Source organism: Phasianus colchicus, chromosome 13 (assembly GCF_987193195.1).
Source record: "Phasianus colchicus chromosome 13, bPhaCol1.hap1.1, whole genome shotgun sequence".
In the NCBI taxonomy this organism is placed as follows: domain Eukaryota; kingdom Metazoa; phylum Chordata; class Aves; order Galliformes; family Phasianidae; genus Phasianus; species Phasianus colchicus.
The window spans coordinates 3,262,557-3,281,432 of record NC_143448.1 but is presented as its reverse complement, the minus strand read 5'-3'; the positions used below and the strand labels follow the sequence as shown (position 1 = coordinate 3,281,432).

The following is an 18,876-nucleotide window of genomic DNA, read 5'->3' as shown; positions in this document are numbered from 1 at the left end:
CATTGCGAATGTGTTTTCACAGAAACAGTTCAGAAACAAATGCTTACAAGCTTCAGACTGAACATTTTAATTATTAAAGTTCCATATAACTGTGTAGTAGATGACCACGTACTAACAACCTGACAGGAAAGAAAGAAAACAATCACTGAATCCTAAATCAAATCTTCAGCATCAAGGAATTTGTATCATTTGAAAGGTGCTTTGTTGATTAAATTCTTGCCACAGATAGATACCATATTTCCATGTAGCATATGGAAATGGTAAGTTTCTCTTGAAGGGATAGAAGTCTTTAAACATAGTAGCACAACTTGATTCATTTTTCTGCTAGTAATGACAAATTACATGGTGTGATGTTGCCAGTTGTCTTCTGGGATAAGAACTGAGATGGCACAGCAAATCATTTCATGCAAACATCCATTATAATTAAGTTGGAAATGGATTCCAGTCCTTTGACTCAAAGTGATTCTCAGTTCAGTTAAAAATGCATTACTTCACTTGCAGGTTCTGCAGAAATCTGATTTGATCCATTAGCTCTTACCATTTTACTAGCAATTCTGAAGAAAATTCAGAATGGAGAGTATTTATGCGTAGCTTGTGTACCTGAAATGAGTAGGTAATAATTATCCAACGATAACATGCCCTGAAAATACATCTCACTGTAAGGGGATGACATGAGGGCATGGTCTATGCAGGATTCTAACTGCAAGTACTCTGAGAGATGAGTGGAAACAGTTTTCCCACTTTTTCCAGTTCCATTTATTCCCTTTCTCTGCTGTAATCACTGTACTCTCCTTCCTGCTCTTATAATGGCTTTCAAATTTTAGTTAGATTTGTTTTCTAATTTCTTTTCTTCATTTGTGTCCATCTCCGTTAAAACACAGCAACAGAGCAGCTGCATGTTTCGTGTGACTACATCTGCAGAGGAAATAAAAGATAGATCAGAACTCATGCCCATCTCAACTGTAATTATACAACATGTATCCAAATACTGGCAGTTAATTGTCAAGAATGCTGGCTCACTTCTGTTAAGGGAAGTACTAACCAGAAAAGAAAGCACTCAGTATTTTCAAACAATATTTAAAGTTGTCCTGTTGATTTCATTATCTCTTGCCTAAGGTGTTTTTCCCCTCAAGCACTCTGCCAAGTTACTGTTGTAAAATCTTTTTTTCCCTATAACTAAGAGTGTAAAATTCATAGAAAAAAAAGCAAAGCAAAACAAAACACACAGTGACAATATTATTGAGTATTTACATATTCACTAACTGCTGCAGCACCACATCCTGTTACATTCCAAGATTATGCTATAAACCTTTCTTCCCACATCCCTCATTATGGTTTTCTCAGTAACGATAACAGTGCACTGCTGGAAAGAAATACATCATTTAACTGCAGTAATTCAACTGAAGGAAAATTCAATCTGTATCTGACATAAAACAGCATCTTTAAATGACTGATACAGTACAGCAAGACAGTTTATTTGCATTGCCAAGAACATCCAGTCCTTTTACACTAATCAGCCTTAATTAAGAAAAAAAACAAAAAACTTTTCATGTGCTAGATTAGACCAGGGTGTTTAAAAACTGAGGACAAAATCTGTAGAAAGAGGATGGTGTTTTAAATATACAGTGAATAAAAATTGAATGTATAAGCAAACACAAAATCAGTATCCCTTTTCACTAGGTCTAGCTGGGATGCAGATAACATTCTTCATAGCAAACCGTATGGTGCTGTGCTTTAGCTTTGTGGCTAAAACAGTGTCAGTAACACTGCTTTCTTGTTTTTCTTCTTCCTACCCTTTCCCCCATCCTGCTTCAGAGGGTGGGGAGCTCTGCAGGTGCTGAGCAACCAGTTGGAGTCAACCCACCACAACTCTTTTCATCAAGGAACTCAGATTCACCTACTACATATTTCTCTTTCCTAATAACATCTACATCTATGAAGAGACTTACCTAAAATCTTGTTGATAAACTGAGGTCTCCTTGATGCAGGTAAATAGACTCCCAGGAAAAAGACTGGAATCCCAGATAAAGCAATGGCAATTCCGATCAGTGAATTTATGGTGTCACTATAGAGTGGCACAACCACGAGAAATACTGAGCATATGCAGAATATTATTGGGAAAACCACACTGAGCTGGAGACAGAAAAAATAACACAATGTTATTGAGATAAATATTATCTACAACTGCATGTCTTTTGTGACAGTTACAGCCTCTTCTTTCTGAACCTGTTTGTGAAATAGTTTGTTCTTCCTCTTGTACATCCGATTATTTAGAACCATTAAAAAAAATAAAAACCAACAGCATGAATTCTTCAAGACAACTGCTGCTAAAAATTGCAAGGCAAAATGAGGTATGGTAAGTCCTCAGTGTCCAAAGAAAGTGTGTGGCAGAATGGCATGTTTTTAAACAAATCCATTCAATCAGAGGAAACAAGGACTTTGTCACGAGGCATATTAACTTTAGGCAGGAGATGATTATAAGATGATCAGATATTAAACTGAAACACCAACAGAGTTAAATGTGGTCTACAGTGACAGAATTAACCTAAGCATTCCTAACTTGAGATTTCTAATCTAATGAAAACTGTTTTAAGGAAAAAAAGGTTCCCTACTATGTTGGCCTATTGGGACATTTTTCAGAGAGATGGGATACTGCCTGAACTAACATACAGAAAAAAGAGCACACTATTACAATACCTACTTATTCTCACCTAGCTAACAAGCTATGTTCCACTGGACAATATGGAAGACGTTCTGTGTCCTGATCAACTTGTAAGCTTTGGGCATAACAAGCATGGTACAGGTCTTAGTGCATTAAAGTTATGGAAAAGAGAGGAATTTAAAACAATTCTGTATTAAGTAAATTTTACCTTAAGTGGCCTGGCTCGATTTGGTTCCTTCCAACGTAGATATAGTTGACCAGCAATAGACAGACCAACAAAAAACCAGTAACTGAAACTGAAGTAATTAATAAGCTTGAAGACATCTTGCACAGCCAGGTAAATTAGGGTCATAGCACACTGTCAGAGAAGAATAGGACTGGGATGAACAAGAGAAGTCTGAAACACACAGTTTATACTGCTTTTGCATTAAATTAACAACATCCTTCCCTCCTTGATGTTCAGTATGATCTTATGCCTCCCTCAAAATCTGCAGTCTCAGAAAGCACCTTGATGACAGTCAATCTGAAGTTCTCTTGTGCTATCAACTAAGCAATTATTTCTGAGTATTCCATTGCTGAGATTTACTGATATTTCCCATGGAGACAGGAGTACAAGTACAATGCTTCTTACAATTTGGCCACGATTAGAAGAAATAATTTCTTACTCCATATCAGTTTGTAGTAACTCTTTAGTATCCATTAGAGGTTTTTATCAGTATGCTAGGTTATACAGTAATTGAATTTTTACAGTTATAATATCTTCATCCTCAGTTTACTTTGCATACAGAAGCCACATACTAATTTTATGAACTGTTTTATCTGTATTTAGCTTAGAGGAAACAAGTCTGCTAACAGATCTTACACAACAGTCACCCAACAAAATAATCCAATCACATTCAGTCACTTTCAACTTTCTTTGTTGTTAGTTGTATGGGAACTGTTGAGTCACGGCCTGAACCACTGATGGAGCACCTGGGGAAAGGACCAGGTCAGCCCTGGGAACACAGGTGAAGGCAATTCAGCTGTGTGACTGGAAGGGGTGGAACCTGGCTGTACCTCTCAGACCTCATTTAAGGACTGACTGCCATTAGAGAAGGATCTCTGGTTGCAGATCCCTCCCTTGTGGAGTTTTTTTTGTGAGCTCAGATCTTCAGAGATGGGTGAGTACTTCTCTATGTAATTCCATTTGCGTTGGTCCCTTTGCTACTGTACTCCCATACTGCCCTTCCACTGTGCTGATCTTTTTAACTGTAACAGGAGTACAGCAGGTTGTGGGTTGACTTTTTTTTTTTTTCAGTTAAGAAACTCTTTTGAGACTGTTACTTAGTTTTGAACTGAATTTCCTCTATTATCTCATTCCAGCCTATATAGAAACAAGGTTTCCTTTTATATAGTTCATATAGATCTAGACTGTTGAAAATAAAATCTCTTACATTGAAGAGCAGTGCTGGCACAGGTGTGAACCTCTCTATATGGATCATAGACAACAGATCAGGAAGGTGACCTTCTCGAGATCCTACGAAAAATAGCCTAGAAAAACCAAAAAAAAACCAAATCATAAAGTAGAAATTGAAGCCATAAGACCAGAAAGAACAAGCTACAGAAAAAACCAATAGCATTCTAAATATGTGTTTATACTACTAAATTTTCATACTTTAAACTGGAAAATGGACTAACCTCTCTTGTAAAGTGCACTTTACAACAATCATTAAAAAGATAAGTAAGCTTTTAGGAACATGCCAATAACAAACACTTTTTAGAAAACCATCCTCCATATGAAATAATGCCTATAAAAAGTGAAATAAAGCCCTATCACTATAAAAAAAAAATCTAAAAGCTACTGTTGGAAACAGTGCAGTTCACGGCAGAACAGTTTTCACTGACAATTAGAAGAGGTGGGTGTATAGTTAAGTGAGATCTGGTCATAAACTAATCATGTCTGATTTTACTGTCAACCATAAACTGCTCTATGTGATCCCACCAGATCACGTTTGTTCTATATAGAGACACTGTGCATATATTCAGTGAAGTGGAAGGATGTTAAAATGCTTGAACAAATCTATTTAAAACCAGTAGCTATGCCTATAAACAGTGCTCAGGAAAAAAAGATTCTATATTACATTCTATGGTTTTGGGCTAAAGCTTAATAGCAACAACTTTCCAAACTTTCTTACTTGGAGAAAAAGATACTATGATTACAAAGTAAGTTCAAAGTGAATATGTTTAAAAACAAGAACTTGTTGTTGTAAGAACTCTTATCAAGTAAAGTGGATGATAATTCAATTCAAATAATTAGAAGACATGAGAACTTGCCTTGTAGATGACATTCATTTGACCTTTAATTGTACTCTACATCACAAATACAGAAGCTTTGGGGAAGTAAGGCAGTGCTTAGGGCAGTGCTCCACACACCCACACTGTGGTTTATTTCCTCTTATTTTATTGTAGCTATTTGTTACAGGCTCTAGTAGGACACTGCTTTTGCCACTCATAACAGATGAGTGCAATTGTAACACACAAGAATACTGAAGAACATTTGTTAAACAAAAAGAGATACCTTGATGATGCTAGAATTGATGCATTAAGTCCACCAAAACAAGAAAAGGCTACAGCAATTGGAATTGTCCAACTGAAGATACCAAACACCTCATCAGCAAATGTCTGATAAAAGAAAAAACAAACATGAGAATATCTGTAACAAAACTAATGTAAAACAACATAATAAAAGCTTTCATTGTAAACTTATATGGAAAAATAAAAACATAGTAGGGACAACCCATAATGCAGCACACAGCATTTCTTATTTCTTCATTCTAAACAAGAACAGAACTCTTTATCCAAGCACCTGAACTCACATTTTCTGTTTGCAAAATAATTCTCACAAAAGACAGCAGTGTTCTTACAACTTTCTCACTAATCTTCTACATCTGATTATGTCTAACATTATTAATGAACTCAGGTATTGCATACTGACTATTTTCCAATTTCTTATGCAACTTGTTTTTGCTCTTTAGCTCTGTCATCAGGGCCTCCGGGCTCTAGTCACACAATGAGACAGCTAATAGAGGAAGTAGTTTTTCAGACAGTCATTTATTAGTGGTGCTAGGCAATGCTGCCGGCCAGCTCTGATGTGACCTTCCACAGCACAGTGCCAAAGCTAAGGAGCCAAAAGCCCCATGATTTCACAGCAAGCAGTAAGAGGCACTGAACACCAGTGATCTGAGAAGCACAGTGCACGCAGATAATACTTCGCATCCTATCTACTGATAGCTCATTATTTCCATTATTTCTTTTCCTGATGCAAACTAACAGTCAAAGTAGTGAAGGGATAAGCACTAAATCATTATGGAACAGCAATACGGACATACAGAGTAAATATCTCACATCTCGCAGGTAGCAATCGCTTACACATCTTGCAAACCTCTATTATTCCTTCAGCTCTTTTTGCTGTTTTCAAGACCATCAGACACAAGAAGCCTATAATCTAGCTCAGCTTTCTGCAGATCTCTCTTCTCTAATACAAACTTTTCCTTTGGATCAGTTTTCAATATCCTGATACTTCAAACCATCTCCCTCTTGGCCTCCCCACTGAACTACTATTCTTTGTCACCAATTTTTTTAATGAGTTAGGAAGTCCAGTCAAAGTGAATTACTATTCAGAAATGGCCTTTGTTGGTAGAACATAAAGCTGGCTTTAACAGTGGTCAATTTTTGATTTAGCTGTTCCAGGAACAAGATTAACAAAAGCAATGCATTATGATATGATTTTTGGAATGGTTTTATTAAAACCTAAATTAAATTCAATTGATTTTCTTGTGCAATGAGTGATCATTTTTTTTAATGAAACAAAACTCTGCATATAGTTTCAATCTAATGTGGAATAATTACTGGCCAAGTTTTGGTTTTATGTCAGTAGAAGTTTCCTGTTTATTTTGTCTGAGCTGACAAAAGTGCTTTGTTCAGCACATCATCCAGGTGAAGGTTCAGAATCCCATTCTGCTTAGCTGCACACCACCATCCACGTTAAAAAGGAAAACACATTCCATCCTTTTGTGTAATCTAGTTCAACCTCAAAGACAATAGGATTTCCTGCTGCTAAGGAACAGCACAAAAGCACGTGATTACTTCACTGAGAGCATTGACAAAAGGTTCAAAGTTATTTCACTGAGAGCATTGACAAAAGGTTCAAAGTTAACTGTGAAACTCAACCTAATTCTTACTAAAGCACTGCTTTTCCTGACCTCTCATTTCTTGGATACATTAGCATATGTTCCCTCAAAATGCAGCATCAACACAGGGGAGAAGGAAAATGCATGCAAACAAACACCCACAGAAGTTATAAAAACTGGGTACCACAGATTGCCCATTTTCAGTCCACTAAAACAAAAAAAGCAAGTAATAATTTGCATTAATAATACATATGAAAGATTTTTGCTGCTTAAGATTAACTACAAGAATTCAGTGCTTCTCTCAGATCTTCATCAGATCTAAATGGAGCCCTGACAGAACTGATCTCACAAAGCAGAACACATCTTGTAATAACCCACTGAAAGCATTACAACTTCTCTAGACTAGGTTAAGAATGAGGACTAGATGAAAACTCTAACAGACAACTATTACAAGGATGTTCAATCATTTTAAAGGATGATTTAAGCCAGGAATGCCTTATTTCCAAAGCCAAGCGAGTGAAGTTAGATACCAGCTTTGTAACTGTCAGAGGATTTTTTCAATACATAAAGCTAAAATACAGAAATCACTCAAAATACAGAAAAACAAAATACAGAAATCACTCAACACAATGTTAAATAATTAAGCTGTTTAGTAAGGTTGCTTATGATAAGCATTTGGGTAAGTAACATAAACAGCTGCAGTTAAAAAAGAGAAGGAAAACATAAGGATGTAGTCTTATGCTACAGGATGCAAATTAACTGGAGAATCTCCTTCCCCCAAAAGGCAGGTTTGTGTTTGTTCTAAGTGGTGTTCCAAAAGGAATTGGAAAACTAGGGCCACTACAGAATGTCAAATGTAAAATTAACTCAAAGTCCATTTCTATCCTATCATACATATCCTATCTTTCTAAGATATGCTAATGTTATTTCATAATCTTGAAAAACAGAAGTCAGTCATATGAGCAGTAAAACCCAGAGAGCGTTAAGGCAAAGCTATGGTATCACTTCCACAGATAATACACAGATGAAGATGTTACACAGTCAGTGTATTCCAGAAGCAGACTTGTGACACTAAGATATGTAAGAACTATTGATCCATCTCAAAGGATAAATCATTAATTTTCCTGGATCTGTACCAGTCAGCCCCTTTGAAAGAGAGAGTAACCTAGTCAGGGCCTTTACCCACACTGTCACTTCTGATTTATTTTCTAATGCTCTGAATGAGATTCTTGAGAGAACAGAGGGTGGAGCATTAACAGTAAGAGCTTAACCTTACTAGGTAAGAAAAGGTTTAATTCAGAATGATCTCTAAAGTTCAGCTTGGTCTGTCAAGTAGCTCTGTCTGCTAAACGATCTTTCAGCAAAATTAAGTTGCTCAGTTGAAAGGTATCTGAAGTGAACTTTCTAGAGGTAGTACCTAGTAGAGATAGTGCCTAGCTTAACATGGCAGGCATAGACCCAAAGGTTTTGTGCAGGTATTTTCTCATCTTGCTTTCAACATTAAAAATATAACTAAAAAAATCAGCCATGTTCTTACACTACTACTAATACATAAATCACACTTTTATCCTTCACTTACATACTAGTAAATCCTCCAACACTTTATTTTGACAGATGCTAAGAAACGTCTTCACCAAGGCTATGCTATAGTGTTTTTTTAGCAGGGAATGTTACTGAAAGGTAAAAGTGGCCATGATAAGCATTCAACTGCGTGCACGACAGATGGTTATTCTGCATAAGAAAGAAGGGCAGAGAAAAGTACAAAAACAGTCAAGTTATCAAGCACATACACCACGTGCAGTATGCCAAGAGAAAATAAAAGGGGAGGGAGAAAAGTTAGTGGCTGCTTTCTGCTGACACTGTAATTTTACAACTGTGAATCCTCCATAAACGAGCTGGGGCTGGGCTCTGAACTGAGCATCTGACCAATTCCATTTCAACTACTGCTACTTCTGGGAGCAGTGAAATGCATTTATAATAACAAATGAGCTGGCAACAGGGGAAAGAATGGAGCATTTGGAGGGGTATGTGGAGGATGACAGAGGAGCCTACCTGGAGGCAGCTATAGCAGAAGCATTTAGTCCACCATAACAGGAGAAAGCCACCACTATGGGGATGGATTTCTTCTCAGGTTTCTTCTGAGAAAGTCTAAAGAGCAAGAAGGATTAAGAGATTAAATTGTCATCTCTGCTATAGTCTGTCAAGCCCTGTAGCCCAGGCTTCAACTACAACTGTTTCTAATAGCTAGGAAACATAAAAGAATTCAGTGGCTTATGCAGCACTTGCAATTAAAGAAAATATCTTTTTATGCCCTCCCATACATTGGATGTGTAAGATATACATACATACACACACAGTGCAGAAAGACATGCACCTAGAATCACTTCATTCTGATTTTCTTCCCAGACCATCAACAAGGAAAAATAATGAAGGAAGAAGTCAGGTGCTCCCAGCCATTTGCTTCTCAGCTGAACTGCCCTTATTTCCTCACAACTGAAACATTATGCATCACTCCCAGAAGAACTATTGAATTACAGTTTTGTTTAAAGACATGAATAACTAATATAACTACATTTTTGACCTAGCTTAGTTTGATCTCATGATCATCAGCTGGTACTCAGTGAGCAGTTGCAAGAACATTTTATCCTTTTGCGTGTCCAAACAATAGTTCTATATGAATGCTCTGAACTAAATGCAGCAGAAGTTATCCCACATAAAGAGCTGCCACAACAAAACATGCAGGATACCACCTCACACCCAGTAATTCAGGCACACAAGACAATCAGAAAGACTCGCATTTATTTTAGGAACTAGAAGATGAGAACTGCTTCATCATACTTGGCTGCACATAAAAGTGTGCATGAAAAATGTCAGACTGCACTGAGAGCACAGACTGCAAGCAATGCTGGCAAGTCAGAAAAACAGTACTGATCAGATGGATAAACGCAAAGAGAATGTAATCTAACAGGAACCAGAAATTTATACAAAGCTACACTGAAAGATTGTGAGGTATTTTGATTAGGAAGGCTTAAAAGGTATCTACAGAGCCTCTTTAAATAGCTTATATCAAGACCTTATTGCACGTGCAAGTTTTTCCAGGCTCAGTTCTACAACATTCTTATCCATATTTACCTCATATATAATGTGAAAGAGATAATGAGCAGTCTGGCTAGTATCTAGGAAGGACAATTAATTCTGTTATCTTGAGGCAGAGCATAAATGCATCCATGCATTACAAGATTTGGCTGAACTATTTTCTCAGTTTTCAGCTTCTCAGGCCTTTAAGGGGCTAATTCCTAAGGGAAACATAGACCACGATCTATGGCAATCAGGAAAGTGCCCAAATAAAAAAGCCACTGAGCACATCAGGTTTCTCACTGTCATAGATCACATTTGTCAAGATACTGTATGATATCTGCTCAGTTTGACCAAGATTTGTTGTTGTGTATTATGAAGACAGGAGAGAGGGAGAACATCAACTGGAAGCACAGCCAAAAAATCATAAAGGTGACATAGAAAGGCATTAAAGAAGAAATTGTTCAGATCTCCTGTCATTCTTGTTTCATCTGCCATTCTGTTGGTTGAATTATTTAAAGAGGCATAATTATCTCCTTGTATTATCAGTAATTCTAATAAACAGTTCTTCCATTATAAGGTACAGAGCATGCATTTCATCCAAAGGAAACTTACTGGGAGGTGTGAGCATAACCAAGGATGGTGGATGTGACACAGGCAGCTAAAGACAAGCAGGTTTCCCTCTTCAGGAAAGAAGCCACTGACTGGCCAAATGAAGTAAGGGGAAGTAACACACAAGGTCTAATAGTAACTTGGCAATTTCTGGCTAAACTCAGAAAAAAGAACGCTTCAAAAGTTGTACAACTATACACCATGGAAAATTTAAACCATTAAGTCACACAGACTCCCACATTTCTATTTCACTGGAGGAGGAGGTATGCCAAGGCAAAGCAAGTCTGTTTTAGAATATGAGCACACCAGGTTAAATTGGACTGATCAGTGCTGGACTCACAGCTGAAATTGTCTGTAGATCTGGAATAAAGATGACTGAGCTGTACAGCTTCGTGAAAGACACCAGCCAGCTATGCAGAGCAATCAGCTGCTTCTATCACAAACCATTCTTAGTTTTTCTGACAAGAAGCCTTGTATGAATTAATCAACCAGACAGAAAAAAGAAAAAAAGACATGACCACACAGAAGAAGCAGGTAACAAGCTATGTTCACAGGGTATACCAGCTAGTACACTCTTCCCTGTTAGAAGATGAGGTAGTCCAAAAAAGATTAAGTGACTGAGGAGCCAGCTGCCCTCTTCAATAACAAAAATTACAGTGGCACTCTTAATTGTAAGAAATAGCTGTTCAAGGACATGGGAAACTGAAATAAAATTTCTACAGTTTTTTTCTGTGTGCATTTTTGCTACAGAGGAACTGCTTCATGTGTATAGAACTCAACAGCAATGGTTGTGATAGTTTGCATACAGAAGTGAGAACTGAAACACTGACAGGAATCTTTGAGAAAGGAAGTGATTTGCACATGATCAGCAAATGGCTGAAAAGCATTTGCAGCCTCCTAAGCTAGCTGTTGCTACCTTACTTTACTTCCTTAACAAAAAAAGAGCTTTAAGAAACTGAGTTTCTTAGCTCTGACAGTAGAATTAAACCAGAAGCAAAGCTCATACTGAACTAAAAGGAAGGACATTATATTATTCAGTTTCATATCAGTAAGATATGGTAAGATCTCTTTCACCTCTCAGCCATTAAAAAAATAGAATGCGAGGTGATGTGCAAAGATGCACTACTGCTACCATTTCTTTGACTTGCAACCTTTCCTCTCCTCATTTAGAAACTGGTGGCATGCTCCTTCTAGCTCAAAGCTGTTTAACTGAAACGAATATAAGAAAGATGCTTCTTCCCAGATAGATGCAGGCAGGCTAAATTTAGCAGCTGCTTTACTACACAAAAGGTTCTGAAATGCAGCAACATTATTGAAATCTTTCTTTAAAAATTCCTTATAGTAATTTTCATGTAACCATTACTTACAAGATAAAAAGGAAACTACAGCTGTCTGTGTCACACATCACGTGTGGTCTGCTCACGTAGGCTACAAGTGCACTCATGAAGAAACTCTCCCAGTTATTGCCACTTGCTGCTTAATGGTTTGCACTGCTCAGCAGTCTCAGAGCTAAGGGCAGCTTCCCTTTTAGGAAAGGCCAAACCAGAAGATACATTCCAAGAGCACACTTTCTGCATTCATCTACTGCAATCTGAAATATCAGCAAATATTACACAGTGTGTGCATGTCAGACCACCAGTTCTACTCTACCCCATTCCTTGCTGAGGTCCACATTAATTGTTAATATATTAGCAGACCAAGCTTAAAATTGGTTTCTAAAACTGGGCAATTGAATTTGTATCAGCAACAAAAAGGAATCATTAATGAGTCATGTGTTAAATTCAGCTGAACTTCCACCTTTTCATTCTAAAAGGGATATAAGAAATGGCACTCAGCAAAACACTTTGCCAGCTGATAGCATGTCTCAGCAAAAATGCCTTTAGACAGTTATGCCTTTAGTTTAGTTAAACTTCTAAGTGCAAGTATTTGGCAATCCTGAGACCTAATGAAAAAGCACAGCCTTACATGTCTAAAGTCAATCATCCAATTAAGTTCCATTAAAACTATTACAACTCATAAATCCCCTGGAATCTCAAACACATTTTCATTCATATTCTAGTCACCTAATATGACAGCAAGCAATTAGATTACTGAGGATTAAGTCACCTTCCTTCTTTTTTTAATCTTCCATTTTCACATGCATCCCATAATAGGAGACCTGATCAGTTCTGTGTGCTGCAATTTCATTAAAATTACACTGTATATATATGTATATACACATAAATGTATATATACACAAATAAATACTCGCTTTTGATCTAAAACCATGTCAAATAACTATATGAAGTATAGGTAAAATCACAGAGAATTAGCCTTGGGTTTCACCTGCCTATTAATGTCCAGGCATCCCTGATCCCTTCTTTATCTAGTCACTCATGCCTGCTGCAGTGCAACCACGTGCTATGCACAGCCACAGACTGGACAGACCACAAACTGAATTGTTCCCTCAGAGTTCCCAAGGTGGATCAGTCTTCCTGGTCCCTTTCACCAAACAGCTGTGTAAACCCTTTGTGCTGGCAATGGCCAGGAGCTGAGCAGTAAGCACAGCGTGCTCTTGGTGGGCAGCCTGCTCTGGAGAGTTTCATTGCTGTCAAAACAAAATATTTTCCAAATCTTCTACAAAACACAATCATGTATTGCTTTCCAGAAGTGATGGCAGACAGTGGACTTCGTACTGGCTTTTAGTTCTGTCTAATTATTTTTCATTAATTCATTATAGAGAAGAATTTAAAATACTATTGAGAGTCACTGAAAGATTCTATGTATGGGATACCATAGCCTACAACAGAAACATTCCTGGAGATGTTATTACCCTTCCTACATGCTGACTCAAAATCAAATATTTCCATCCTTGTCTTCTCTTGTTTCATTCTGAAGTGTTTCATCAAGTCTCTAATGATGCATTTTATGACAACTTGCCATTTCTACGTTCAAGTTAAGAGGACGCCAAGAATTAGAATTTATCTACTTTCAGTGTGTTTTGAAATAAATGTCTGCATAACTACTTTTGAGACAACAACTTACAACTCACATTTACCATAAACTATTTTGCAAGCTTACATTAAACCCCAATAGGTCAAGTTTTAAATATGTCAGAGAAGTGCTCTTGCCTAACCTTCTGGCCAAATGTTTTTATACAAGAGTTTGCTGATTGGCTAAACCAGCTTTTATCACAGTAATCCTTTATGGGAACCAAGAATGTATTTCCTTTATTTTGATTAATTTAATTCTCTCTGCCCATTGTCTAGCTACTTAAATTTTAGAAGCTACATGGGAATATGAAGGGGAGGAAGGCTATTTCTTTTCTTCCAATGTAAATATCCAGACAGGTGGTGAGATTTTGCCCCTAAAGTCTAAAGGATACAGGAATCAGAAACACAGCTACAGGAAAAGGAAGCAAAACAAAATAAAACCCCTTCACTTTTGTATAATGACCAGCTTTGAGTATAAAACACGTTTTGTCCAGCTTTCATTTTAAGAAGCTTTATACTTTAATTGGACTTGAACTTCTATCCATACACAAAAAAACAATTTAAATATTAAAAGCTGTTGTTGCAATTAGTACAACCTTGGGAAGACAGGGATTTAAGTTATTGAAAAGGAGATGCAAAGCTAAATTTTGTCACAGCTAATGCAACACATTCCTCTCCAGATATGCATCACACCAATGAATACTCAAACAGAATGTTGAACTTTTTGAATACTACAACATGAAGGAACAGAAAAGACCATTATGTACTAATGAGTCTAATTTACAATCAGCTCAAAACATACAAGTCTTGTTGGCTTCCGTGCAAAACACATTAACAAGTTGTACCTGAGCTGATTTTATTTGGTCTGCTCATATATGACTATTGCACATGATTTCATTAACTATTTTTCATGTTAAGATCAAATTTTTCATGGCAAGTCTTTTCTTCTCTCTGTATTCACTGAAGCACTACAGGAGAGTAAGGACTTTTTTTCCTGTTATGTTCCGCTTGAGAAACACATGAAAGAAGTGAAGGGTGAGTAACACAGCAAAGTGCTACACGGTCAACTTACCACTGCCACAGCATCACTAGAGAGAACGGCCTGAACATCCAGCACTGTATAGTAAGCTACATTGGTCATAATGTAGATGACAGTCACAATTGGCATAGACACAGCAATAGCCAGGGGCAAGTTCCTGTAAGACAAGGAAAAAATAAAACCCACAGCCTAAGGAAAAAAACAGTAACAGAATTATCTCACTGATTTGCATCCTTCACCTTAGAGATGAGAGGTACGAAGATAAAATACAGACTTAGAAATAGATAGCTCTGGAAGACTGGTTTCTTTCAAAACTGGAAGTTCTAATACAGAATACTAGCAGAATTAGAAATGTAACGTAGTACATCTTCACATAAATTATGTATAAAGAGAAATTCTATGCTGTTCTTCAACACCCTAACTTTAGGGTTTCCAGATCAGTGACAACAGCCTTTAAAACCACCTGCCTTAAATTATTTCCTACTGGCCATGTTAAGCACCATAGATAGAATCCAGAGGGGCAGAGCTCTGAGCAACTGCACTCATTTTGCCTGGAGAATGCTGTAGCTCTAGCAGAGAGCATGGAGATCCACAACATCAAAGCAAAAGCATTTATCTCATCTGCACTCATCACAGCACTGAACAAACTAAGCAGGCTGCTTAATATTGGTGATTATGGACATGGTTTAGTGTTGGACTCGCAGTGTGAGGTGCATAGGTGGACTTGAAACCAGATATATGCAGTACTTCTTTCAGCCTTCCTCTCCCAGTCACTCACTTTAAGTCAAAAACACAGAATGGTGACATAGATGAGCATCTGACATGAACACAACAACAAAAATACACAAAAGCAAATGAACAAAAGAATCCACAAAACAAAAATGAAGCACACTTTAGAAGATCCTTCAATGTCAGGGTAATGCAGAAAGCTGGAATTTGAATTTTATCAGCTTCATTTGTCAATGAAAGTTGTGTGAGGCACTACTGTCTGTAAATAACAAACGTACCAAAAGAAGTTTTCATCAGCCATGTATCCTGTGGGACATTTTTTTCCCCACAACAATACATCTAGCACAAGTGTTACCCAATTGTCAACACTGAACAGTACATTAATTCTGAGATGGGAAAGTACAGCACTCAGAAAGGGATGCCTTTCAGCAGGAGCAAAAACAACAAGCATTTTAACTGCAAACATAACATAGACATCTATTCTAGACACCTATAATAAATCTTTGCAAGACAATTTAAAGAAATAGTATCATCAACCTGAAATTCAGTGTGACTAAAAATTTTTAGAGTTAAAAATAATTATCCACTATTTTATATTTTTAACACACAACTCTACTGTTAAATAAATGCACAGCACAGAATCCTGGAGTAACAGAAGGAATTCAGAAGGAATTGTACAAGTTCACTGCTGGGAGAATTGAAAGAAAACAACAAAAACTCATGTTCTTTATCTCCCAGATACAGCAATCCAAGCTGTTGCTTATAACAGGAAGCAAAAAAAATCAAATGGCATTCTATTTTTAACATAAAGGTGTCTGCTTACAGACTCATGACCAAACAGGACTCATGTGGTCAGTCACACTTTTATACCACACATTCATGTAAAAGATAACATTCTTCAATACTAAATTGGAATTATTGCACAGATAAACATAGCCCAGACTTACATAACTACCACAGTGCAGCATTAACACCTGTTGCAACTAATAGTATCATAGAATCATAGAATGGCCTGGGTTGAAAAGGCCCTCAATGCTCATCCGCTTCCAACCCCTGCTGTGTGCAGGTCACCAACCAGCAGCCCAGGCTGCCCAGAGCCAAATCCAGCCTGGCCTCGAATGCCTGCAGGGATGGGGCATCCACAGCCTCCTTGGGCAACCTGTTCCAGTGCCTCACCACCCTCTGGGTGAAAAACTTCCTCCTAACATCCAACCTAAATCTCCCCTGTCTCAGTTTCAAACCATTCCCCCTTGTCTTATCACTATCCACCCTTGTAAACAACCGTTCCCCCTCCTGTTTATATGCTCCCTTCAAGTACTGGAAGGCCACAGTGAGGTCTCCCCAGAGCCTTCTCTTCTCCAAGCTAAACAAGCCCAGTTTCCTCAAACAGGAGAGGTGCTCCTGTCCTCTGTTCATCTTAGTGGCCCTCCTCTGGATCCGCTCCAAGAGCATGTGCTATCTTGAACTAAGAGCTTATCAAGCATTGAATAGAGCACTCTGCAATCACCTACACTCATTAGTTCTCACAACTTTGATTAAAGCTAATAATTCTTAGCTGGTGATTATCCATGGCCTCACCATCAGAGCACGGAGTAGTTTTCATTCATTTCTGTATAAGTTTAGAACTCATTAGCGAAAGACAAACAAAATGAGCAGCGGGGAATAGCCAGGTTTTAGGAAGCTCAGATCTCTCACCTTTCTGGGTTTTTGATCTCTTCAGTCACAAAATTGAGCGTGTCCCAACCAGAATAAGAGAACAAGGCAGAGTACAGTGCAAGGGAAATGTCTCCAATATCAACAGAAGATCCCTCAAAAGAGTTCTGAAAGTGCGATGAATATCCTGCATACAGAGAAGACACAATGAGCTGCAGGATAATCAAATACACCAAGTAATTTCTTTCAGTTTGGCACACAGACACAAAAACTCAGAAATCGCTAACTTCTTCAAAGCTGCTTACTGAACACTTCTTTTCATTTCCCATTCTGTGGTTCAGCCATGAGACTAAGCAGAACACGTAAAGTACTACAAGCTATGCTCTGTGGATGACACTACTACTATAAGAACACATCTTCGTGTCTACAGTGGCACAAATACTTGAGGAACACTGGATTCAGACTGAGCTACAAACAAGGAGCAGTGATTGTACTCAGACTAAAGGTATCTTTTAATAACACTATAAAATAATTCACTCTCTCCTGCTATAACCTTTTAAACTTCCGGTCATTTAGCCTATGCATAAAACAAAGATTAGGGTTGTTTTCAGATAACAGTAACAATACATAAAACAGATTAAAAAAAAAAAAAAGTTTTATCTATTAATAACAGAAAACAGAACAATAAAGAGAATATCAAGTATTGCTGAGATAAAATTTCTTCAAGCTAAGCGGGAAACGTGTGTTTTTGGTACCAGCATTTGTGAGAATGCGTGTTATCTTTTGACTTTCAACAAGTCAAAATACCCTCCTCATCTTGGCAGCTATATATATTCAGACTACTTTACACATACAGACCAAATACAGAACGGTGACTTATGTCACTCCAAAGCGTGCCCTGCACTATGCATTCCGAAGTCTTTAGACTCCATCAGAACTGGACAGGGAAGTATTTGAAGCCTCTTATCTACCCTCACATCTATTTCCTGCTTTTTATCCTCATCACAGATTGCTATTCCCTTGGCACAAACATAGGCAGAGTAACTGCTGAGTTAGAAACAGAGAAATGAACCAAGGAAAAGTTAGTACGGAACAAGCTTAGTGTCTGTAAAACAGACATGCTATGGACAGAGCACGCTGGCAAGGTGCTCAGCTATGCTATTCTTGCTCCATTAACAATAGTTTTTTTCAACAATAACCACTTAGAGCAAGGGATACAAACTGCCAGATTCCCAGGAAAAGGCATTTGTGGCAGCAGGCTAATTTTATTCATTTTAAGTTATGTCTAGTTATTCTAAGTATGTCTAAGTTAGCACAGCAATAAATCCTCCTCAAGGGAAAGGCAAAGAATAAAACTTGGTTGAGAATTTTCCCCTTGAATTTGAAGGCACAAGCCCATTACAGACAAGACACACACAAAATCCCTAAAGACAACAACTTTCTAACTTCCAACAGCTGTAACAGCACTCAGGATTTGAGCATAAAAGCAGCAACAATGAGCTTTTGTCACACAGATCTGGTCACATGTTCTTACAGGTTTATCTACCTTCAGGTTCAGTCACCCTCTGACCTGCACTAAGTTAATTTTGTAAAAACAACACTCAGTTGACCTCAGTGCAAAGTAAGATGTTCTTGCACAGGAATTCACAGCTTTCTTCACTCCTATTGTTTTTTGCTAGCTCTGTATTTTTCTGTTTTCCTTTATTATTCCCCACAACAGGCAGTAAATGGCATGAAATGGCTGAGCAATCAGTTACCTTCTTTCTCCTAGCTCAAAGTCAACTGAGATAGGATAGCTTATCACAGTGTAATATTACTCTATGATTATATGCTTACCCTGGCATATTTTAACAATTCCAGTTACGATGATAGCAATAAGAGCAGCAACTTTAGCATAAGTGAATACATCCTGCACCCGTGTTCCCCATTTTACATAGGCACAATTTACAAATGTTAGAAGACCTA

The 18,876-nt window shown here is 37.6% G+C and overlaps 1 protein-coding gene across 4 annotated transcripts in view; it reads right to left on the bottom strand.

The window, feature by feature from the left end:
* Window positions 1–43: 43 nt before the first annotated feature.
* The window catches only part of SLC7A6 (solute carrier family 7 member 6), a 27,913-nt gene continuing 9,080 nt past the window's right edge, over window positions 44–18,876 (bottom strand). For all 4 annotated transcript variants that reach the window (XM_031615171.2, XM_031615167.2, XM_031615169.2 and 1 more), the window contains 8 exons: window positions 18,748–18,873; window positions 16,954–17,098; window positions 14,563–14,686; window positions 5,220–5,323; window positions 4,096–4,192; window positions 2,871–3,020; window positions 1,950–2,133; window positions 44–915 (listed from right to left, as the gene is read on the bottom strand). In XM_031615171.2, the coding sequence (XP_031471031.1) occupies window positions 821–915; window positions 1,950–2,133; window positions 2,871–3,020; window positions 4,096–4,192; window positions 5,220–5,323; window positions 14,563–14,686; window positions 16,954–17,098; window positions 18,748–18,873 (1,025 nt within the window). In that variant the 3' untranslated portion in view covers window positions 44–820. The remainder of the gene's footprint in view (window positions 916–1,949; window positions 2,134–2,870; window positions 3,021–4,095; window positions 4,193–5,219; window positions 5,324–14,562; window positions 14,687–16,953; window positions 17,099–18,747; window positions 18,874–18,876) is intronic.